This window comes from Cetorhinus maximus, chromosome 24, assembly GCF_964194155.1.
Source record: "Cetorhinus maximus chromosome 24, sCetMax3.hap1.1, whole genome shotgun sequence".
Lineage (NCBI taxonomy): Eukaryota > Metazoa > Chordata > Chondrichthyes > Lamniformes > Cetorhinidae > Cetorhinus > Cetorhinus maximus.
The window spans coordinates 47,695,617-47,719,242 of NC_135902.1; the positions used below are offsets into that span (position 1 = coordinate 47,695,617).

Genomic DNA, 23,626 nt, shown 5'->3' on the forward strand with positions numbered 1-23,626 from the left:
CTCTGAGGCAGCACTGAGGCTCTGAGCGCGCCTTTCATGCTGGCTGGCCATTAATTAGCCAACCAGCATGAAATCGCGGTTGGGGCCCGATCGTGTCGGTTTCATGGCTGCTCCTGGGCTCACCTGCCATGCCTGTCCGACGAGGTAAAAACCCTGCCCCTGGAGAATTTGATTTAGGACTGAGTTGCACATTTAAAAACCGGGGGAGGGGTGGGGAAACACCCAGGCAAAGTTAACACTTTAGAAAAACAGATTTATATATTCCTGCCTTATATTATATACATGCTGTCTTCTTTCAATTCAAAATGGATAGCACATAAATAAAACATTGATGTATTAACCATCAGGAAGCTTAAACGTTTTAATTTGCAGAAACTGTATGAAAGCATGCAAGTGTTTGTGAGGAGATAAACCTGTGTAAGCCATAAATATAAACAATACTCAGCAGGTCAGGCAGATCTGTGGAGAGAGAAACAGTTGTTTCTGGTCGGTAAGCTTTTGTTTGAACCTGTAAAGTATACTGTAGGTATCAAAAATAATTAGGTAGAATCTATGAGAGCTTAACTTATCAGGCTGGATTTGTGCACTATGTACTTAGCACTGAAGTTTTGGAGACAACTGAAGGGTCAGGAACAAAGCTGAAGGAGGGAGGGAAAGAAGTTGGACCAGTGACTCAAAACACTTTAAAAAAGGATAAAGTTGATATCCAATTCTGCTCTCTTGTGCATTCCTTTTCATCGTATTTTCAAAGCTCCATCATTGGCAATCATGCCTTCAACTGCCTATGCCCTAAGCTCTGGTATTCCCTTTGTTACACACCCCCAGGGAAACTGTGAAACAAAATAAACAAATTTACTGAGTGTTCCCCAATTGAAAAAGTTAACAATGAGAATCCACTTTTTGCAGACTTTACTTTAACACGAGTCAGAAGCGAAACAAATTACACATGAATTAACAGGCAAATTATACCTCAATATAAAGGTAAACTTAACTTTGAATAGTCAGTCCAACAATGCCTTATGCAACCACGAACTTTCACATCACTCCCCACACAATGTGGCACTATATATATGGCTGCACAGTTCCATAATATACTGTTCTTTATTCATGAAGGGTAGATCAGGGGATACCCAACAACAGCTTTCACCTTAGAGTTTCATGGGTATAATTATCAAGGGCAAGGCACACTCCTACGAACCCTCTCTCCCTCGTGTCATGACTGTCCTGATGTGTAGCTTTCCAGATCCTTTTCAACCGACCAACCAATAACACCCCAGTTCAGTTTGACCACTTCAGCAAAAGCACCCAGCTCTTTAGCACCGCCAAGCTATTCACACATCTATCCAGATTTTAGACCTTTTTATCCAGCTTGCACAGTACTTCCAAGAACTCCTGTCTCCTTTTCTGCCATGATTCCCTGGGTGACCGTCTAGTCCCCCTCCTGTCTTCACCTTTATGTGGGGCGGGCGAGGCCTAGAGCAGCCTGCCTGCCAATGCCCCAATTGAGGCCATTAAGTGGCCAATTATTAGACACAAGGGCTCTTTCCACCCAGGAAGCAGCCCTTAAATATCCTCAATTTTGAGGCTGTTGGGAGGAGTTCAAGGCGGAGGATGTTTTTTTCCTTCATTTACGGGATGTGGGTGTCGCTGGCTAGGCCAGCATTTACTGCCCATCCCTCATTGTCCTTGAGAAGGTGGTGGTGAGCTGCCTGCTTGAACCGCTGCAGTCCCTGTTTGGGCCTCAGGCAGGGAGGGGAAGGGCCCCTTTTCCACTTCGACACCCTCCTCAAGGTCTGTTCCCCTGTGGGTGCTCCCTCCCCTCCTGGATTGTCCATCAAGCACTCCACCGCCACCCCCATCCCCTGGGCCTCACCTCCCCTCCTGCCACGAGACCCCCCTGCATTTACCTGGTCCTAAACTCTGGGACTTGGAACCTGTGGGCAGTTTGTAGTCCCAGTCCTGGCCACTGCTGCTGCTGGGACCACAGGGCTGACGGCCAATTCAGATTACCCAGCAGCTCTCTGAGGCCGGAGTTCTGCCCAAATGAGGGGGACAAGTCCCCACTCCGGCCAATTAATATTTATCAGAGCGTTGAATGGCTGTGGGGCTGCTGTGATCAGGGGAGTTGCATGTCCCCTCTTCGGGTGCTGGGGGCATCCAAAAAATCCCTGCCCCTTATGTGGCTCAGCGTCAAATTTTGTTTGATAGTGCTTGTGAAATTCATTGGGACATTTTTAGTACATTAAAAAAAATCTATATCTATGCAAGTTGCTTTGGCTATTCTGTTAAAATGAATATTTCCTAGCTATGTACTGGTTATTTTTTTAATTGCTCTGATCCAATTGTGTTTTGTTTTCCTCATTCTCTTCCCACCCACTCACTACACACTTTTAAGTTCAATTTCATTTGAAACAACACTGTCAGACCTGCTGAGTTTTTCCAGGTATTTTTGTATTTGTTCTAGAAGTTTCATCATTCTTCTCAATGAAGTGGTCTTCAGTCCCATTCAATAAAGGCAAGATTATAATTGTGGTCAATCCTTCAATGGCCAAGACCTTTTACACTACACCAGCGAGTCTAAGCACAAGGCATTTTAAAAGGAAAGCTTGCATTTATATAGCACCTTTCATGATGTCAGGATCTCCCAAACCACTTTACACCCTATTTTAAAATAAATTCACTGTTGTAATGTTGGACACGGGCTGCTGATTTGCATACAGCAAGTTTCCACAAAAAGCAACATAATAATGACCAGATAATGTGTTTTACTGATGTCACTGGAGGAATAAATATGGAGCAGGATGTCAGAGATATCTCCCATGCTCCTGTTCAAAATGGTGCCATGTGATCTTTCACGCCTGCCTGAGAAAGCAGACAGGGCCTTGGTTTAACTTTCCATCCAAAAAAAGGGCACCGCCAACACAGCAGCACTCACTCCCTCAGTGCTCCACGAGAGTGTCAATCTAGATTTCTGTGCTTAAGTCTCTTAAGTGAGACTAAGTCAGTGCCAGACCCGTCCTCTCTTTGCAGTTTGAAACCAGAAGAAAACATCCCTGATATGTACAGTGATGCTCCAGCCTCATTCTGGGCTAAATAAGATGCAAAATTCAGCTTTAATATGTTGTGGCTTGAGTGCTATGCTTTCTTTGTGGAACATACAGACTTTACTTCTGGATCTTAAAAAGTCTTTTTTTATTATTACTAGATATATGTTGAATTCACATGAATACAAGTTCCATGACTCAGCTGTACACTACCATCTAAAGTTACAAAGCGCTTTAAGTTCACTGCTTTATATTGACTTTAATAAAAGCATAGTCCTGCTAGTGTGTGTGCACGCGCGCGCATGCGTGTGTGTATACACATGTACATAGCAGTGAGGAAAAATTCACCCCTATTCCTCAAATGCACCTGATTAAGGCACTATCCCAACACAGGGGCTCACTGCTCACCAGTTTCCCACAAGTCTGAAGCCAAAGATCCAGGTTTAACTGGTCCAATCTCCTCAGCAGATGCAGTTTGCAGCTGTTTTGGAAATTTAAAAGATGTACAAAAGGTGGTGAAGATTAAGAAGGAAAGTTTAAGTTAAAAGGTGATTGTCTAGTCATGCATGTCGATAGAAACTCGTCCCACAGAATTGCACAAATGCAGATTCCTCTGTGCTATTAAAAATAAGAATATAAGCCCTCCAAAAATATTTTTGCTGCTTGAATTGTAAACTACCTGAAACAGCACAAGCTCGCACCTTGCCACAGAACTGCCGCCAAGGAATGTCAGTCTGTCACAGGATTATTTGTCTTTTTGGGTATATGGGAAACATACTTACTGTGCAAGGTCCAGTTTAACAAATGCAGATAATTTGAAAATTAGCCTCAATCAGAAGCAGTTAAATAGAAAGACATAGATTGGCAAACATGAACTCTTTGACATCATGTTAATTGCTGGCACAAACACACCATGATTCAATACTAACATCACAGAGTCTGTCTCTGACAAATTAATCTGCAGCTCTTCCTTTTATCCCTATTCAGCAAATACCTTTAACCATAGTAGGGTAGAAGTTGTTGTTTGCTGGATAAGCAGTAACATTTTTTTTAAAAAGCGAATAAAGCCATGTTTTTAAGTGGTAATAAGCTAGAAAGAACTATCATGACATCTCATTCTAAAATTTAGTGAATTTCACCAAGTAACTGTTGGTCTGCAAGTCTGTCCTTTACCTAAATAAATCCTCCACTTTAGAGTGTTAATCCGGAGGATATTTACAGTATTTTGCACTGATCACCAGAACATAAGTGTACAGACCTCATTATTTTAAGTCAACTATTACAAGAATGCAAATACGTATCACTCCCAGGAATTCACAGCATTCACCAAAGTATCTCATTTTCTTTTGCTTTGGGCTGTAAGTTGGATATGTGGCTCTGCATGTAAAACGTACATATAAATATGCTCACCGCATCACTGATTTTGAGTGTTAATAAAACACTATACAACTGAAATTTCTGGGTTACAGCTAAAGTAAGCAGAATATCAGAACAGATAATAGTCCTGCTGCCAGGGATATGCAAGATTATTATTCTATATCAAAAAAAGTTCATATTTCTTATCTCTTATTGAATATGCTCACTCTTTTCTTTGATAAGAAGAAATCAATAGTTTTGTGATTCCTGAAGTTAGTTCAATTTTCTAAAGAGCTGTTGAGGCTAGTGTTCACGCCAAGCTGGACATCTGCTTAAAAGGAGCTGTAATAAAACTTAGCAGAAAATTAACTTCAGAAAAGATGCGCTTCATCTTACATGATGAAATGTACGCCTTGATTAATCTTTTTTCTCTTTTCTCCAAGGAACCCATTTGTTGAGAATTGTAGGGTAAAGTTCCCTTCCCCAAAAAAACAGGCCCTCCACATCCCTCTTCTCCACCTCCACTCCAAACACCTTACTCAAAAAACAAAATCAGGAAGTTATTCCCGTGTCTACTTTGGCTGAGGGAAGGTTTTCCTTATTTTCTTGGTCAATTGGCCACTCAACCTTTCTTTAGCCGAATGCAATCTTTAGGATCCCATTTAGCAACGCATCCTGATGACTGGAACTTAGCCCGACTCATTGGACCATATATCCATGGCAATAGGGGAAGCAGGTTCTCGGGTTCCTGTGCAGAGCAATGTGCCAGATTTCCCTTTGATGTATCTCTTTCTCAAAACCTAACATTGTTTTGTCCGTCTTAGCAGCCGTATCTCCATTGATTATTTTGAGTTCCGTCTCCCCAACAATGGGTGTTTTTTTTAACATTGAAGGGCTTTCAGGAGTGAGTTTATGGTAAAGAGTATTGAAACCGAAGCATTTTAAGCCCTGAAAATCTGACCAAAGAAGTCCAGGCAATTCATTTGATATTTCTATTAATGAATGTTTTATGTTATATTAACAGCTGGTTGATCCTGTTTAACTTTCCGAGGCTGGATTTATTTTACATGCCCCCAGCAGGTGTGTTTTCGCTGGGGGAGGAACGTAAAACAGGCCGGGTGGTTAGCCCACCAGCTTCCTGCCCACCCCTGACCCGGTCCCCATAATACACAGAAATCAGCAGCCCACCTGCCATATTTAAATGAATAATTAAAAGGTTATTAGGCTTGTTAGCAGGCAGAATAAAAACCTCCACACATCAATATAGGGTTAAAGCCTATAGGAAAAAAGGCAGGAGGGGTTGGTGGGGCACGTCTCGGAGGCACTCTCACTGAGATGTCACCCCCCCCCCACCTCCATTTCCTTCTGAGCCACCTGCCCTACAAAACCCGGCCCCCACCCCCGCTCCCTGAGCTCTAGGACCCCTCCCCACCCTAAAACCGCGAGGACCTATCTATCCTGGGCAGCCATGCTCTACCTCACGCTACTTCCTACAAGCCTGGCAGTGCCCACGAACTGAGCTCTGGTGCTGCCTGGACTGATGGAGCTGCCGGCCAATCAGATTGGCTGGCAGCTCCCGAGGGTGGGACTTCCTCCCACTGAGCGGGTGGGAGTTCCATTGTTAAACAGTTTAGCCTGGCCACAGTGTGTTCTGGCTGTGGGGCAGGCTTCTGGCAGACCTTTCTCCAGAGGGGGTGAACAGTGTGCACCCAGAGCTTAATTGAGATCAATGTAATTAATGGGAACATTAATTCGAACTTCATATGTGGCCCATAAACCTCTACTGCAAATCTCTAACAGGCCTTTGAGGATTAAAGCTTAGGCATTTCCAGCCAATGGTACACAGGAAAGCTATAAAGTCAACCTGAGATCATGTTTCATCTCAAAATAAGTCGAAGTTACGTGAAACACTACTGGTTCATCATTATTCGTCTACACAAATACCAGTGTCATTTTCGGAGAAATTTCCAGTGCAGAGATATTTTAGTTCAGTCCCAGGATAAAAATGAATGCCAGAACACAAATTAATTTTCACTTGGAAAAACATGTTCACAAATGACAGCCCATTTGTGAACTGAAGCACTGAATCAAGTTTGCGTGATGCAGTTTGCCTTTAGCAGAGAGAACCATTAAAAGGCAAAACTGCGGCTGGGAAACTTGATTCCGATCTTTGATAATATAACGGAGAGGGGTGATGAAGGGAGTGGGGTTGATTTTGTGTGCTGGGACTTTCAAAGGGCATTTGATGAAGTGTCACATACTTGACTTGTTAGCAGATTTGAAGCCCCCGGGATTAAGAGACCCCGGGGTAGCACGGAAGTGAAAACAGCTAAAGGACAGAAAGCAGAGGACAGTGCCAAAGAATTGTTTGTCGGGCTGTTACACCAGGGAAATTCACAAAAGGAGTCGATTGGTTTCGCGCATTCAGGAACAATAAATCAGGAAGGGGGAAGAAAGGTGCAACTCTGACTGCCATAGAAATGCATCCAATGTTATTTTGTACATGTACAGCACACATATTAACTGTTGGTCTTAACAGGACACATTAAATATGTGTTCTTACCTTCCTATTATAATTGTAACAAACTCCAGATTCAGAACAAGTACATTGTGGTTACAAAAAGAAACAAAGCCACTAATCTTCATTTAACACGTTTGATAACACCATTCATGTTTCGCTCTCGCCTGCCCATCCAACTCCAAAAGTCAGTTTCAATATGCCATTGGGTATTCAGTGCGTCTTGCTTCCAGGGTATTTATTGTTGAAGAGGCTGATGCCAGCTTTAGAGGCGGTCTGTTTCACCTTGTCCAGTGTGGTCTTTTTAATGGCAGCGGGGGGAACAGTCTCTTGGTCAGCCAGGGACTGCAGCTCCCTAAACAGAGAAAGGTGAAGACTCATGTACAAGCGCAAGAGCAGGTCAAGAAACGTGTGGAATAAATTCCCATAGCAAGCAGTTAAATGACTGCCCTACAGTAAGTCTCCTTACCTACACATTCATCTCGAAAATACATCCTACATCAGAACGAGTGATCGATCAGTGACTCCTTGCAGTAATCTGTGAACTGCGCTCGCTTTCCACAACCAATGCTAAATCCAGGTGTTTATTAACCTCGGTTGTCCATTGTATTTAGTGAAGTAGCACTGGATGATGGAGGTAAAGAGGAGCAAAGGAGCTGGGAACCCAGGCTAAAGAAAGCTATTTCCAAAATCAGCCCAGTAAAAACAATCTTAAGAGAATTAAAGAGGCAATTCTTGCTGAGAATTTTTAAAAATATGTTACATAAAATATATACTGTTGTTAATAACAAATGGCACAACTGCAGCAGTTGACAGCCTCCTCCCACAGCCCTCAAAAACTTTCGGTAGATGACAATCCCCGGAGTACAATTAAACCTCCAAGCGAGAGCATCTGTGGACCACCCACAAATTGGAAGCAAAATCCAGGCCATGGCTAAATGTTCGTGGCATTTAGTTGCTGAGTTCTCTCTGATGCAAGAGATTTACAGTGGCGTAGGGGGAAGACACACACTCACACACTCAGACACACACCTCGTTCTTATACACGAAGCCTCAACAGCATTGATGAGCAGACTGCGGAACCCCCCACTCTCCAGGAAGTGTATAGCATGAATGGTTGCACCGCCTGGTGAGCACACATTATCCTTCAGCTGCCCGGGGTGCTGCTCGGACTCCAGCAGCATCTTAGCTGCTCCCTGTCAAGAAAAGAGGACAAAATATATTGACAAAATCCTCGGTAATTTAAAAACAATGTACAGCACATTTTTCATTTGAAAAGCGAAGTTGCAGAAACTACCATCAAGGTTAGGGTTGGACAATCAGTAACTTGTTATAACTGAACCGTCCGGGTGGACAAGCCTTGGCCTTTCATTCCAAAGGATTCTATTTAACGGAAGGTTTCGATTCGCTAAACTGAGGCAATAGTTTAAATGGAACACCTCCCGAGCATCAACAAAATTAACTGAGCTTTATCCACATGCTGTAGGCTGGGTTCGGCATCTGAGAAAAGACACAATGCGGTTTACTGACCAGCAAGGCTTGAGCACCAAGTCGAACAGCCAGCCTACGAGTCAGGCCCATCTTCACTCCACCGTCTGCCAGAGCATCGATCGCTGTGAAAGCCTGGAAATAATCATAAAGGTTACTCTTTTTTTTGTCTGGCGAAACATGTACCACTTCACCTTCCTTACAAATTCTTTCTCCTTCCCTCCCTCTCACCAACCTCCAATCTCTAACTTCCATTAGATGGCCCACTGCTGTCTCAGAACGGCACACGGCCTCACTCCGGAAGCCTGCGATTCACTCAGTCAAGATCCGTGCATCTGCAGCACTGACACCTTTAGATTATATAAAAACGCCTTTAATGCAGGAAAATGTCCCCCAAGGCGCTCTGCAGGGGGGTTACCAAAAAGAATATTTGCCACCGTGTCACATAAGGAGGTATCGGGATAGGGAAACCAAAAGCTTGGGCAAAGAGGTAGGATTTTAAGGAGCATCTTAATGGAGGAGAGAGGGGTAAAGAGGTTTAGGGAGGGAATTCCAGAGCTTAGAGCCCAGATAGCTGAATGTGTAAATCAGGGATGCGCAAGAGGCCAGAATTGAGAAGTGTAGAGACCTCGGGGGATTGGAGGGGTGAAGGAGGTTACAGCAAGATGGAGGGATGAGGCCTTGGGGGGGGACTTTAAAGAACAAGGATGAGAATTTGACCACTGAGGTGTTGCCAGACCTGAACCCAATGGAGATTAGGGAGCTTAGGAGTGTGGAGTGAATGGAACTTGGTGCAAGTTAGGATGTGGGCAGCAGATCTTTGGATAAGCTTAAGTTTACAGAGGATGCAGGGTGGAGGGTTGACTAGGAGAGTCTTAAAGCAGACTGCTTTGACAAAACTTTCGATCACCTGCCCTCCTTAGATGGCTCGTGTCAAATTTCTTAGCATGAATCTCCTTGGGAGGTTTTACTATGTTAAAGGCTTCACATAACAGGAGAGCTGCTCAGAGATGGGAGGCCGTGAGATTCAAGTAGCCCAGACACAAGTTAAGACCTGCAAGTACACATTTGGAAAGGAGTTCCCGGGATTTGTGGTGTGCGAGGATATTGAATGAATAGCTGTCTGTGTGTAGGCATGATAAAAATCAACTGGTATTCCTTCTGCTCAAACAGATTTTTGTTTAGTCACAGAATATTTTACCAAGACAAAAGATGAATAGAAGAAAAACAAAGGTTTTCACAAGAAATAACCGACATACGAAATATCCTGCCATAAACTTCTTTCGAATGTGATTTTACATATAGAAATTAAACAAAATGACAATATAGAGACAAGCCATTCAGCCCAACTGGTCTATGCTGCTGTTTATTCTCCACACAAACCTCCTCTCACCCATTCTCGTCTCCACCACCATCAACCCCAATCACCATAGCCATCTTGCAATTTACCCTCATCTTTCATCACAGAATGGTTACAGCACAGAAGGAGGCCATTCAGCCCACCATGTCTGCATTGGCTCTCCGAATGAGCAATGCACCTACTGCCCCTCCCCTGCCTTCTCCCCATAACCCTGCACATTCTTCCTTTTCAGATAATGATCCAATTCCCTCTTCAATTGCATTGAACCTGCCTCCACCACACTCTCAGGCAGTGCATTCCACATCTTAACCACTCGCTGTGTGAAAAAGTTTCTCCTCGTGTCTCCATTGCTTCTTTCGGCAATGACATTGAATCTGTGCCCACTCGTTCCCGATCCTTCCCACCAATGGGAACCGTTTCTGCCTATCTACTCTGTCCAGGCCCCTCCTCATTTTTAATACCTCTATCAAATCTCCTCTCAACCTTCTCTCCTCCAAGGAAAACAGTCCCAACTTCTCCAATCTATCTTCATAACTGAAGTTCCTCATCCCACGTACATCCAATAACCTTATAGGAAATGATCAAGTTTCCGCCCCCCCTCTCCCAACCCCACCCGCTTAGTTTCTCGCCAACTCTGAACACTTGTTGATTGGTATGTTTGGTGCACAAGGGTTGGTACATACATAGGCAGGGCCACTGCCACTGAGTCCAGTCACTGCATCGATCAGATCCTCCTCCACCTCCACGCAATACCCGACACTGGCCATCAGCTGTTCCAGCAGGTGCCCGTCTTCGACTGCTGCGTGTGTTCCCGTGGCGTACACTGTGGCCCCCTCGCGTACAATCACAGGGGTGTTGGTCATTAAGCGGATCACCTTCGGAAACTCGCGCACAGTAGACAGTTTCTGTAATACCAAGCAAGCTACGTGAGAAAAGTGGCAGTATGGCCGAATTGTTAGCATCAATGCTACATAGAATTGACAGCACGGAACAGGCCATTCAGCCCAACTGGTCTATCCTGGTGAGCTCTTATCCCTCTTCATCTGGTCAGATCATTATATCCTTCTATTCCTTTCTCCCTCATGTGTTTATCTAGCTTTCCCCCAAATAAATCTCTGCTATTAGTTCGTCAAATGCTTGTTTGAAAAAAGTAGGTGGATTCCTTCAACATAAATTGTTTAGAGGCTGACTGAAGAATGAATGATAACCAGACCAGGAGGAATTCATTAACTTAGGAATAAATAATGTAGCCAGCTTTCAGCATGGGGGGAAAATGGGTGGGGAGGGGGGCACATTTTCATTCAAGGGACTAATACATAGAACAGAAATAGGCTTTCCAGCTCCTCGAGCCTGTTTTACCAATCAACTAGATCATAGTTAATTTGTACCACAACTCCATTTAGCCTCATTTAGCTTCATATCCCTTGATATGCTTACCATGCAGAAATATATCGATCTCTGTCTTAAACGTTCCAATTTTCCCACTGCCTGTAGGGGGACAGAGTTCCTGATTTCTATTACCCTCCATACTGTAACAAAATTCCTGTTGTACAGTTCAGGAAGTGTGAGGCAAGGAATGAGGAAACTTGGCTTATTGCAGTAAATGGAGATGGTCCCTAAAAAAGGAGAGAGCATGGACTCAGTAGATCGAATGGCCTCCTTTTATGCCGTAAATGGCTCGAGGATGCTCAGGAGGGATAGGAAAGAAGAGGGTGAAGCTCAGGGTCAGACATTTAGAAGGGAAAGAAAGCAGACTCTGAGGATATACCCAACAAGATTTTGTGCTTGGAGGTTTTTAAAGCAAAGAGCTACGATAGAATAGGCTTTGCTGCAGGGGATCAATGAAAGTGCAGATGTGATTTTAACAGGAGATTTCAACCAGTGAAAAGTGAATTGGGAATGTCCGTCCCCAAGTGGCCTAGTGGCAGATTTTGAAAATATAAAACATATAATAGCTTCATGACCCATTTCCCCAAGGAAACAACAAAAGACTGTTCTCAAGTCGAATGGCAATGGGAATTGACCAGAGACCGTACAATACGACCTCTGGGAGATAGTCATCACGTTCAACAAGACCTAGTATTCAACAATCGACGACCAATACCAAGCTTTACAATTTTAATCAAAGGCCAAGTACAGGGATAGGAGGTATAGCTCAGAGAACAGACTAATTGTAGGGGTAGTTGTTTATTAACTTCAGTAAGAGGAGAAATTAAAGAGTCTTCAGCATTTACACTGAGCAACAAGCAGGACAAGCAAGATCAACGAGCATTTCAAAAAGCAACCCTACATGGATCAAGAACATTATTAAAAGTCGATGAAAGAAGCATGTGTTTACAAGGACAGAGAGAGAGAGTGGGGCAGCTCACTGGGATGGAAGGGGAGAGGAAAAGGAGAGAAGAGAAGAGGGGAAGGAGGGAAAATCTTCCCATAACGAACTAGCAGTCTTCAAGAAAATGGAATGCAGAGAATTGGGGACATCTGTCTAACATCACTACCTGATATAGGTCAGAAAGCACTTTGCACTCTTTTCAGGGTAACTGGAGTTAGATGGTAAATGCAGCCACACCAATATCAGTCATGCCCATTCCCTGGAACGATTTTACAGCTAAGGTACGGATGCAATCTAGAGGCGAATAAACCACGTGATGGGGATTCAAAAGGAAGTTAACTTTCTTTTTACTTATAGGTCAGCTAAGATGGGCAGAATGACCTCCCTCATCTGTTTCACTTCTGAATAGTGGCTGGCCCAAACATTTAAAAGTGGCAAAAATATTCCAACAAACAAGAACCTCTGAAAGGACATTAAGCAAATTAATAGCATAATTTCATCAGGTTACATTTGCATGGACTTCAAAGGATAAATGAACACAAATTGAATCAGATGCCCATCAGATTCACATTATGTTGATCACTCCGTGTAGTGATGAGCCACTCATGACATTTAATCTGTGCTTTCTAAAAGCTGCCCAATGTTATGGCAGTTGTTTGGAATCATCAGTAGAGTTCATCATACTCAGCAATTTTCTGGCATTCCCCTCGAAGACGGTTACCTTATTTTCAACATGGCCAATCTCCGTGTTTTTGGATATATAAAAGTAATTATTAATAGGTCATTAGTCTTGAACTGGTTGAATGCAAGTCGTTTGTAGAGTGACTCATTGTCAAACTGCTTCGTGCCCGCTGGTGTTTTAAAACAGCTGGCAAACCAACCTCTGCTGCTTGCTATTGTTGAGGTCGTAAGAATTAAGCATTTACTCCTTCCTATATATTGCTCTCAGCCCAAGACCTGCACTGAGCAGAGCGCTGGTCCGCTCCCCTGAGCATCAATATTCCACTCAGAGCAGCAATGTGGCTGCGCATCAGGACAGAGGGGTCATCCCACTAGCTGAATTGCCGGGTTTGCACCGAGCATTTCAGGTCAGAAATTGAGAGTCCAGTAGCGTCTCCTGGAAATCACAACCTGCTGCTGTACATTTCAATCAATCAGGCTGAAAACCGCACCTTAATGATTAAAATGTAACTGCACAACTGAACGCAAAGAGATTATTTGGCAGTGCAAATTGTCCTGGGCAAATTTCTTCCCTCAACCACAAAATAAGCAAGTCAGCTTGGTCACTCATCTCATTACGCTTTGTGGAACCTTGTGCATAAAATGGTGCCGGCATCCCCCAATCATTCATCGTGTGAAGCAACATGGGCTATTTGAGAAACAATGGGTATTCATAGAATTTTGCAGCGCAGAAGGAGGCTGCTCACCCCGGGGTACCCGTGCTCTCTCTCTGAAAGCACTATTCGCTTTGACCTGTTTCCCTTGACACTTTAATTTTCTTTACCAAATAACTCACATAAACTTAGGTTCTTTCTTTTAAACCCACCAGAAATTAACAATTTTCAGCAAGTATCACAAGTCCCAATCACAGGCCATCCTAATTCACAATCCCACTGTCCTCTGAGTAACCGTATTGGTGCTTGAACGAAATTCGGGTAAAGGATCATATCAATAAGAAGCCTCACCTTTTCTATGGAGTTAATGGTGACTCCAGCAGCACAGGACACAACTAAGTGGCGTTCTTCGATATCAGGGGCAATCTCATCCAGTACGAAAGGGATAATGGGTGGTTTGACAGCGAGGAACAGGACGTCGCTCTTTTGAACGGTCTCCTTGTTGCTCAAGGTAAAATTGACACCAAGCTTCTACAAAGCAAAATTTAAAGAAAATAATCAGAAAGATTGGAACGATGGAGCATTTCACACAGTGTAGCAGACCCTCAGAGTCGTAGTGCCATGCCCTGCACCTACCTTTACTCTAAATCACTTCCCTAAAGTTAAAATACAATTGCTATTAAATTATGGGAGCTACGGTAATTCAATGGATATTCTGTCCGGCTACCTTTGTAACATTTTAACCATGCAGTGTGATCAGAACTCTTGATCAATTAGACTGGGCCCTGTGATCTCAGTGACTCCCACCTTTTTCAGTGACAGCTTCAACCAAAAAAAAAGTCATAGGAACATGAATGGGACATTCAGACCCTTGAGCATATTCCGCGTCTCAATTAAATTATGACTGACCTGCACCTTCAACTCCACCTATTTGCCTGGGTTTTGAAATCCTTAATATTATTGCCTAACAAAAATCTATCAATCTCAGTTTTTCAATTTTCAACTAACCCCCAGACTTTGAGAGGGGAGAGAGTGACCTAGTGGTACTGTCACTGTCACTAGACTAGTAAACCAGTGACTCAGGCTATTGTCCTGGGGAGAAGGGTTCAAATCCCACCACGATAGCCAGTGGAATTTAAATTCAATTCACAAATGTGGAAATGAAAGCTATTCATCAATGATGGTGAACAGGAAACTATCATCAATTGCCATAAAAAAGGTGCTCAAAATCATGAGGGGTCTGGACAGAGTAGATAGGGAGAAACTGTTCCTGCTCATAAAAGGAAAGAGACGGCACAGATTTAAAGTGATTTACAAAAGAAGCAGATGTGAGGGAAAAAACCCTTTTCACACAGCGAGTGGTTCAGGTCTGGAATGCACCACCTCACGGGAAGTGTGGCGGAGGCAGGTTCAATCCAGGCATTCAAGAGGGCATTAGGTGATTATTTAAATAGAAACAATGTGCAGGGTTACAGGGAAAAGGCAGGAGAATGGCACTGAGAGTCATAATGCTCATTCAGAGAGTCAGCACAGACATGAAGGGCCGAATGGCCTCCTTCTGCACAGAAACAATTCTGTGATTCTGAAAAACCCATCTGGCTCACTAATATCCTTTAGGGAGGGGAACCTGCTGTCCTTACCTGGTCTGGCGCACACGTGACTCCAGACCCACAGCAAAGCGGCCTCTGAGATGGACTAGCGAGCCACTCAGTTCAAGGGCAATTAAGGATGGGCAACAAATGCTGGCCTTGCCGGTGACGCCCATATCCCATGAAAGGATCATTTTTCTTTACAAAAACTAACCTTTGGTGTAAAGCAATGTTTTCTGGCATCCTCCCCGAACGCCTCCGCTCTACTGTTAAGGTTAAGTTCCCTTGGGAAAAGCAGAAGTTGCTCCCAATTTAAAATCCAAGAAAACTGCCAAATAATTAATAGACTGCGCGGGGGGAGGGGGCACTGGGTTAAAACCAGGCCTTGCATTTAGGAACGCTTTTGTGCTTATTCAGGAGAATTGACCAGAGGGAGGGTGTAGGAAGACACAATTGGAGTCTCTGTGTCTCCCTTTTGTTCCTTCGTGTCAGAGTTGAGAATGCCATCCCTGTTGACGTAAATCAGAATCTGCAACCTTCTCCCACTCTGTGCATGAATAGACAATTTACATGAGTTTTAGGGATGAAACTAAAAAGGCAATGCCCATTTTTTGCTACTCGCTAATTATCTACACATGGAACTGGACGGGGTACATTGGATAAAAGGCTCTGGTGACCAAGAACAGCAGGTTATTAAATGAAGTGTGACAAGTTTGCCAATGTGTTATTTTTCTGTCACCCTGTCAGATAATGACCACAAATAGGTCGATATTTAGCCAACAGGATAGCATGTGTTTGAGAGGGCGCAATAGCTCATCTGCTTTCTATAGTGGGCAATAAACACATATATGGGTTGAGATTTTTTTTTTTAAAAAAAGGAGCAAACAAGATCCTTTAATGACAAGGCAGAACCGAGTAAAATTAGGATTGGGATTGAAAGTTAAAAGTAGACCAGGGGGGGTCAGTGCGTAGGTCCAGCTGAAGCTTTTGGGCACGAATTCTTCAATACAGCCTCAGCCCCAGGATTGTCATGTAGCTAAGCAGAAAATCAATGCTTTAGCAGGCAGCACAGCTAGAAGCAGCCCTGGCGTGTGGTCCCCAGGCGGGATGCATGTTCATCCAACGCAGAGGGAGTTCTGGTTATCCACACAAGACAGCAATGTAGCTTCAGCGTTATCGCTAAGTAACGCAAGGCCAGCCAATGTTGTGCTGGCAACATTAAATAAGCTCTACCTCCTATCGCTGGCTGCTGTGAAAGCTGTCCTGAAGTGGATCCCATACCATGTTATTCACATTTTTTTTATCCTTTGATGGGATGTGGGCATCAGTGGCAAGACCAGCATTTGTTGTCCATCCCCCAATCGCCCTAGAACTGAACATTTCAGAGGACAGTTAAGAGCCAACCACATTACTGTGGGTCTGGAGTAACATGGTAGATTTCCCTCCTTGAAAGGATATTGGTGATGGGTTTTTATGACAATCAATGATCATTTCATGGTCACTATTACTGCCTGGCTTTTAATTACAAATTTTATTAATTGAACTTAAATTAAATTTGAACCCTTGTCCCCAGAGATAGGGCAGAATTTTGCCCTTGGATGGCGTATGGACCCCACCAGCTCAGCGGCGGGCGGACAGCCGACCCCTGCCACTGAAACGGGGCCCACCACCATTTTGAGTGGGCGGGACAATTAAGGACCGCCCAGCGGCCTGCCCGACAGGAAGTGCTATGCGCTTCCTGTGCGGGGGGGGAGGGAATCCCCATCTGTCAAAGTGCGCACTGCTCCCTGAGGCAAAGGCCTGTCTCAGGGAGATTCGTGACAGGTAGGTAAAGTCTAAAAATAGATAGATATTGAAATTATTAACATGTCCCCCTCTTGTGACAATGTCACACGAGATGGGACATGTTAATAATAAACACATCAAATTTATTAAATGTTTAAAAAACGGACATGAAACTCCATCCCGCCAGTGGATGAGGTGTCATGTTTTTTCAGAAGCTCGCCGGGGCTCCTGGCCTGCCCACCAGCCTTAAACTTGGACGGGCAGGTCTTTAATTAATTTAATTAGCCTGTCAATGGCCTTAATTGGCCATTGACAGGTCGGCGGGCGGACAGCTGATTTCGCTGTCCGCCCGCCTTCCTAAAATTTAAAGGGACCGGGATGACATCGGGGGTTCCTCCCAACATCATCCCGCGTCATTTTCCGCTCGGTGAGCGGGCCCTGCCCCCAAATCGCCGAGGGGAAAACCCTGCCCATAATGTCCCCCATTATCCTTGTCTCTGGATTACTAGTCCGGTAACACTGCCACTTTTCCAATGACTCCCCATAATAATTTTACTATTCAAAAGAGACAGTGTCATGGTGAATTGGTAAAGCAAAGATGGTGATTCCTACCCTCAGACCTCCGACAGTGGGCAACTCCTGGTCTGGTGAACTTGCTGTAATCTTGTGCGCAGCTAAGACACCTGAGGATGAAAAATCATGCTTCAGAAAATGAAGATTAAGTAAATGGGAAAAGAAGCACCATCCAATCTAACTCTTTTTCACAGAAGCTCTGAAGAAGAGTCATACGGACTTGAAACATTAATTCTGTTTTTCTCTCCACAGACGCTGTTGGAACTGTTGAGTTTTTCCAGCATTTTCTGTTTTTGTTTCAGGTTTCCAGCATCCGCAGTATTTTGCTTTTACCATTGAATCTAATCCCACTTTCTAGTTCTTTGCTGCAGCCCCCTAAGTTAGGGCGCTTCAAGCGCATATCCAAGTATTTGTCCAAATGCAAACAGGGTTTCTGCCTCGACCACCCTCTGAAGTAACGGGTTCCAGGCCCTACCCTCCTCTGGGTGAAAAGAAATTCTCCTCAAATTCCATCTAATCTTTCCACCAAGTACTTTAAATCTGTGTCCCTGGTTATTGACCCCTCTGTAGAGGGAAATAGATCCTTCTTATCCATTCCATCTATGCCCATCATAATGTTATACACCTCAATCAAATTGCCCCTCAGCCACTTCTGTTGCAAAGAAAACAACCTCAGCCTAGCCAACCTTTCGCCTTAGGAGGTGAATTTTTCATCAGAGTGGTCAAGTGGGAATTGGAGCTCAGACCCTCTGGGTTGCTAGCCCACCACTACATTGCTACGTGCTGTGAGCTCTTCAACATGTGCTAACACAGAACATAGGTGCCAGATGGAAACTCTCACTCATTCCAGGTTAATGGTCATCTGCAGCTACAACGTTGCTTCACAATGCAAACTAATCGCCAATGACATCTCAGCCAATAGAGCAAACCAGAGTTTAGTTTTATATTCTCCCCATGAATGAGTGGCCTTACCAGCTAAATGACTACTTCTGAGCAGCAAGGGCACCCGCCGTCCACTACAAAGTCTGGTGGCACTTTCGCCCAACCCATAGGTGGGGGAAAGGCACTGGGTGAATTGCTCATTCGGAGAGCCAATACAGGCACGATGGGCCGAATGGCCTCCTCCTGTGCTGTAACAATTCTGCGATCCTGTGACTTCTGGGAGCCCCGATGGAATAAAGTTTTCAACTGGTAACGGAAACCCAGCTGCCAGGGCTGGCGGCTCCTCTGGGGCCATTTAATTGCTGCACTGCCATGTCTGCGACAGATATCCTGCCGCAAGAGCGACCAGCCAGAGGCCAAAACAGCTTTGCAGTACCAGCGGCGCCACCAGGAGCAGTGGCAACTACCAGTATTACACTGGGGCCTACCCAGAGGATCAGAGATAGATCCTCCGAAGACAAGTGGGGCGGGATGAGGTTCCCAGGATGGGAGACACTGAGCGGGAATGGGGAGGGGTTTGGGTCAACAACAAGGTGGGGTGGGGGGGGCAAACCTTTCCTGGTGCCAGGTCCTGCAAATCGGGCACAAGGTGCCTGAGCACAAGGCAGCCCACCCCGCCCCCAAGATGGCTGCAGGCAAATCCAAACAGGGTTCCTTGGGCAGCCTTTCCAGATGGTGAGACTCCACCCGCCACTGGGCGAATACCAGTGGCAGTGGGATGAGGCCCATGAGTGGCCATTTAAGGGTCTCAGTTGGCTCTGGGCGTAAAGGCCACCAGCAAGCCTTCCCACCCCGAATTTAATCGGAAGGAGACGGGAATCTCCCACCTGATCACACCCACCCCCACCTTCGAACTCACCAGGAGTTGTTACCAGTCTCACTTAGCATGCTGACAGATCACCCATGGTATTTCTCAAAAGAAGTCAGATTACACATTGCTTTAAAAATATAATGACAGAGGGGGTTTTACAGAGGCTACAGCTAGTAATTCTCCCAAAGTTCATGTGTTGCTTTTTCCAACACCCCATGTAAGGTGGTGCCATGCTAACAACTGTCATTGCTTACATTCTGAAGGAGCTCCTGTTGATCTGTGAATTCATCCTGTACTCAAAGTTCACAAGGTGATTGGTATGAGAGGGGACACAAGGAAAAACTTTTCACCCAGAGGGTGGTGGGCATCTGGAATTCTCTGCCTAAGTTGGTGGTTGAGGCTGAAATGCTCAACTCATTTAAAAGGTGCCTGGATCTGTACCTGAAATGCTGTAACCTGCAAGGCTATGGAGCAGGTGCTGGAAAGTGGGGTTAAAAATGGGAGGCTTAGTTTCTTTTCTTTCGCTCTTTCTTTGGCCAGCATGGACATGATGGGCTGAATGGCCTCTTTCTGCATTGCTTAAGAAAAACCACAAAGGGATTTGGCAACCTCCTCACCAGGATGCTTTTCTGAAGGTAAAGCAATTGTTAAGATCATTGGCCCTACTTTAACCAAGGAAAGAATTGATTTTAATTTGTGAAGTATCCCCGTATGGAGTAGGGGCTTTACTTTCACATCGGATGGTGGATGGCTCCGAACGACCCATTGGGCATACATCTCACACGCTCAGTGCTGCAGAGCAACAATATTCTCAAATTGAGAAGGAGGGTCTGTCTGTTGTGTTTGGTGTTCGGGAATTCCATCAATACCTCCACGGTCGCCATTTCCACATTATATCCAACCACAAGCCTCTGCTTGGATTATTTCGAGAGGATAAGGCAATACCCCCCATCACATCTGCTCACATCCAGAGGTGGGCACTGATATTGGCTGCTTACGAATACACTTTTACTCACCGATCGGGAAGCCAGATCACACATGCTGATGCTCTGAGCCACCTCCCCCTGCCAGATAACAACTTGAAGGTTCCAATTCCCCAGGAACTTGTCTTAGTACTAAATCTTTTAGATTCCTCTCCTGTCCAGGTCAAACAAATCTGTGAGTGGACCAGCTGGGATACGCTTTTATTTGATGCCCGGGAGTAGATCTTGAATGGATGGTCAGGCGAGCCAAAGTCTGATGGCCTGAAGCCCTATTTCAATCGCAGCTATGAGCTCACCTGCCAGGATGGGATATTGCTCTGGGGAGCCAGGGTTATCCTGCCCCCCGAGAGGGCGAAGGCCATTACTGGCCGAATTACATAGTGCTGACCCTGGCATTAGTAGGATGAAGATGTTCTACTTGTGGTGGCCAGGAATGGACGCAGATATTGAAACCTTAGTCAAAAGTTGTCTTCAATGCCAGCAGGTACAAAAGCTACCCACCTTAGCTCCACTGCATTCCTGGGAATGGGTGGGGCGGCCATGGATGCGCCTCCAGTCGACTACATGGGGCCCTTCTTGGGCACAATGTTCCTTTTACTAATAGACGCCCACTCCAAGTGGATGGATGTCTACGAAGTCCGGTCACCCACGTCTGCTACCACCATAGACCGTTTGTGACAGAGTTTTGCAGTGCACGGGTTACCAGGGGTGCTCGTGTCAGACAATGGCACTGCATTTACCAGCAGGGAGTTCCACAGGTTTATAACCCTCAGCGGAATAACTCCTATTAAAACCTCGTCTTACCACCCCGCCTCTAATGGTTTGGCTGAGCAGGCGGTCCAAACTTTTAAGTCCGGGATGAAAGAGCTGGACAGGGATTCCATCAGCACCAGATTGTCACGGTTCCTGTTCACATACTGGACGACACCACACACGGCCACCGGTATTGCCCCCGCTGAATTACTAATGAAGAGATGGCTCCTCACCCGTCTAACTCTTATCAGGCCAACTTAGGGGGGAGGGTGGAGAGAATTCAAGAGGCCCAGAAGACTAGACATGATGGCCATAATCATGAAAGAAATTTCACGATGGGAGAAAAAGTCCTCGTGAAGATCTTTGGAGATGGGCCCAATTGGCTATTAGGCAAAGTGAGAGCCTTGACAGGTCCTCTCTCCTACAATGTATGGTAAACGGCCGAATAATTAAACGACATGTGGATTGTCTCCAGAGAAGAGAGACAGTCCCACAAGAAGGAACACTGTGATCATTTGCGTTTGAGTCTGCACCGCACGTGGAAAATATGTGACATGATTTGGAAATGCTGGTGGGGCCTGTTGGACCCGAGAGAGTTGAAGACACAAACTTGCCCACTTCCACCGAAGAGCCTGGTGGACAGTTGACCCCTGAGAAGGGGCTCTCAGATAAACCAGCCGTTGAGCTACGACACTCGAAAAGTCCGAGGAAGCCTCCTGAGAGACTTGACTTGTAAATAGTTATTCATGTAAATAGGTGGGATGTTGTGATGCTTGTCAATTGTACTTTCAAAGAGGGAGGGATGTGGTAAAGTGGCGCGCTAAGAGAATGTAGTTAGTTGACCATGTGACTGTATTGGCCAATTGGCTACACAGCGCAGGCTCCTTGGGTAACTAAGTCCAGAGCTGGAGGTGATTGTAGAAGCACACAAGGGGTCGGTGCTCTGTTCTTAGTTCCAACAAACCACCCACCCGTGTTTGTTCAGTTAATCGATCTCTCTGCCTATATTGTTTCAAGCACCAACTAACCTGTTAGTATCAAGGGTGGACAAAGCGAACCTGATATCCAAAAACATAGGACCTGAGAGATGTCCAGAGACTATTCACTCCTTCAATCAATCAATCTGGCCAATTGTTAATTGGGACGTTCTACACTGAGGGAGCGAGGTGTCAGCTGTGGCTCAGTTCATAGCACCCTCACCTTTGAATCAGAAGGTTGTGGGTTCATGTCCCACTCCAGGACTTGAACAAAAAAAAAAGTCAAGAACTGTGAATGTACTCGAAAGAGTTACACTGAGGGAGCTGTAGCAATGCTGGGGAGGTCCTCTGTTGATAAGCGACATGTCAGACTCTCAGCCAGTGTTTCCGAGTTGCCTGTGAAGACAGACAGCAGCCCCCTCCACAACAGAGCTTTACCTGACCTCTCACCTGCAGCCGTGAATCCCCGGGCCAGAGCAAAGGCTAACTGGCCCGCTCCAATGAATCCGACACTCATGGCTCTATCCCTTTGTGACAGCGATCCGGAACACCTCGCCGACCCTCACCTAGAACACAAAAAACCAGGCGGACATCAGTCACCCTGCCCGGGGTGGGGTGGGGGGTAGGGGGGAGATTTAGGGTCGATCCCACATCCCCAGTAAACTGCAGCCCCTTTACCTTCCGCACTGCTCCGGGGGAACCAGCCTGGCCAACGTGGCCGAGAGAAGTGTCAAACCAAGCCAGCCTCCAGAGCGACGGCCGCCTCCACCAATGGGCTCGAGAGTTGCAGCTAGGCTCCGCCCACCCGACCGGGGTGCACCAATAGGTAAAGAGCAGGGCGGGGTTCCTGGCCCGAGAGTCGGATCCGCCTCGCAACAGGAGCTCAGCATTGCATCATTTCACAGGCCGGAGCGGGGAGGTCCCTGTGTCAACCACAACTCCCTGTTGGCCCATTCAGAGCCTGAGAGTGGCATTGCCGAACTCTCACCCCCAACAAGAGTTAGGGGATAAAAGCACAAAAAACTGCGGATGCTGGGAAATCTGAAACAAAAACAAAAATAGCTGGAAAAACTCTGACAGGTCTGACAGCATCTGTGGAGAGGAACACAGTTAACGTTTCCAGTCCCTATGACTCTTCATCAGAATAAAGAGCTAGGGGAGGGGATGGTGTCGCTGGACCTCTGAGTAATACCCTGGGGACCTGGGTTTGAATCCAGCCACAGCAGATGGTGGAATCTGAATTCAGTAAAAATCTGGAATTAAAACTATTGCCGATTGTTGTAAAAACCCATCTGGTTCACTAATGTCCTTCAGGGAAGGAAATCTGCCGTCCTTACCTGGTCTGGCCTACATGTGACTCCAGACCCACCGCAATGTGGCTGACTCTCAAATGCCCTCTGAACAAGGGCAATTAGAGGATGGGCAATAAATGCTGGCCTAACCAGTGACACCCACGTCCCATGAATTAAAAAAAAGACACTGGCTTAAAGAGTGGCTTGTCTTTTACTGTCGAGAGACTTGAGCACAAAATCCAGGCTGACACTCCCTGCGCCCGTGCCCAGAGAGCGCTGCACTGTCGGAGGTGCCACCTTTCTGATGAGACAGCCTAATCAAAGCCCTGAATGCTCTCCACGGTGGACGCAAACTATCTCAGTGGTCAGACTTATCAATAATCTTCAAAATCAAAAGATTTGTTATAAAAATCATGAGTTGTTATTATGTTAAGCCTTGCCAACATAGATTGATAGTTGTTTTATAAATTTCCATTGTGGTTTATTTAA

General features: G+C 45.4%; 1 protein-coding gene and 1 long non-coding RNA gene across 2 annotated transcripts in view; both read right to left on the reverse strand.

Moving 5' to 3' along the window:
- Positions 1 to 23,626, reverse strand: part of LOC144699875 (uncharacterized) — a 425,222-nt gene that overhangs the window by 235 nt on the left and 401,361 nt on the right. Inside the window, exon 2 of the long non-coding RNA XR_013580641.1 lies at positions 201 to 3,320. This is a non-coding gene — a long non-coding RNA (uncharacterized LOC144699875). The remainder of the gene's footprint in view (positions 1 to 200; positions 3,321 to 23,626) is intronic.
- pycr1b (pyrroline-5-carboxylate reductase 1b) lies at positions 3,178 to 22,660 on the reverse strand. The gene is made up of 8 exons (XM_078571209.1): positions 22,524 to 22,660; positions 22,296 to 22,411; positions 17,419 to 17,489; positions 13,784 to 13,963; positions 10,450 to 10,671; positions 8,449 to 8,541; positions 7,951 to 8,114; positions 3,178 to 7,273 (listed from the first exon to the last, which is right to left on the reverse strand). The coding sequence occupies exons 2-8, from the start codon at positions 22,360 to 22,362 to the stop codon at positions 7,132 to 7,134; spliced, it is 939 nt and encodes a 312-aa protein (XP_078427335.1). The 5' UTR covers positions 22,363 to 22,411; positions 22,524 to 22,660; the 3' UTR covers positions 3,178 to 7,131.

Excerpts from the sequence above, each read along its gene's own strand:
- pycr1b (XM_078571209.1), bottom strand. The coding sequence starts at position 22,362 with ATGAGTGTCGGATTCATTGGAGCGGGCCAGTTAGCCTTTGCTCTGGCC. Across the intron at positions 17,490-22,295 it reads CCGGGGATTCACGGCTGCAG|GTGTCTTAGCTGCGCACAAG; the intron begins GTGAGAGGTCAG and ends TTTCATCCTCAG. Across the intron at positions 8,542-10,449 it reads GTGGCAGTGGCCCTGCCTAT|GCTTTCACAGCGATCGATGC; the intron begins GTATGTACCAAC and ends GATTATTTCCAG.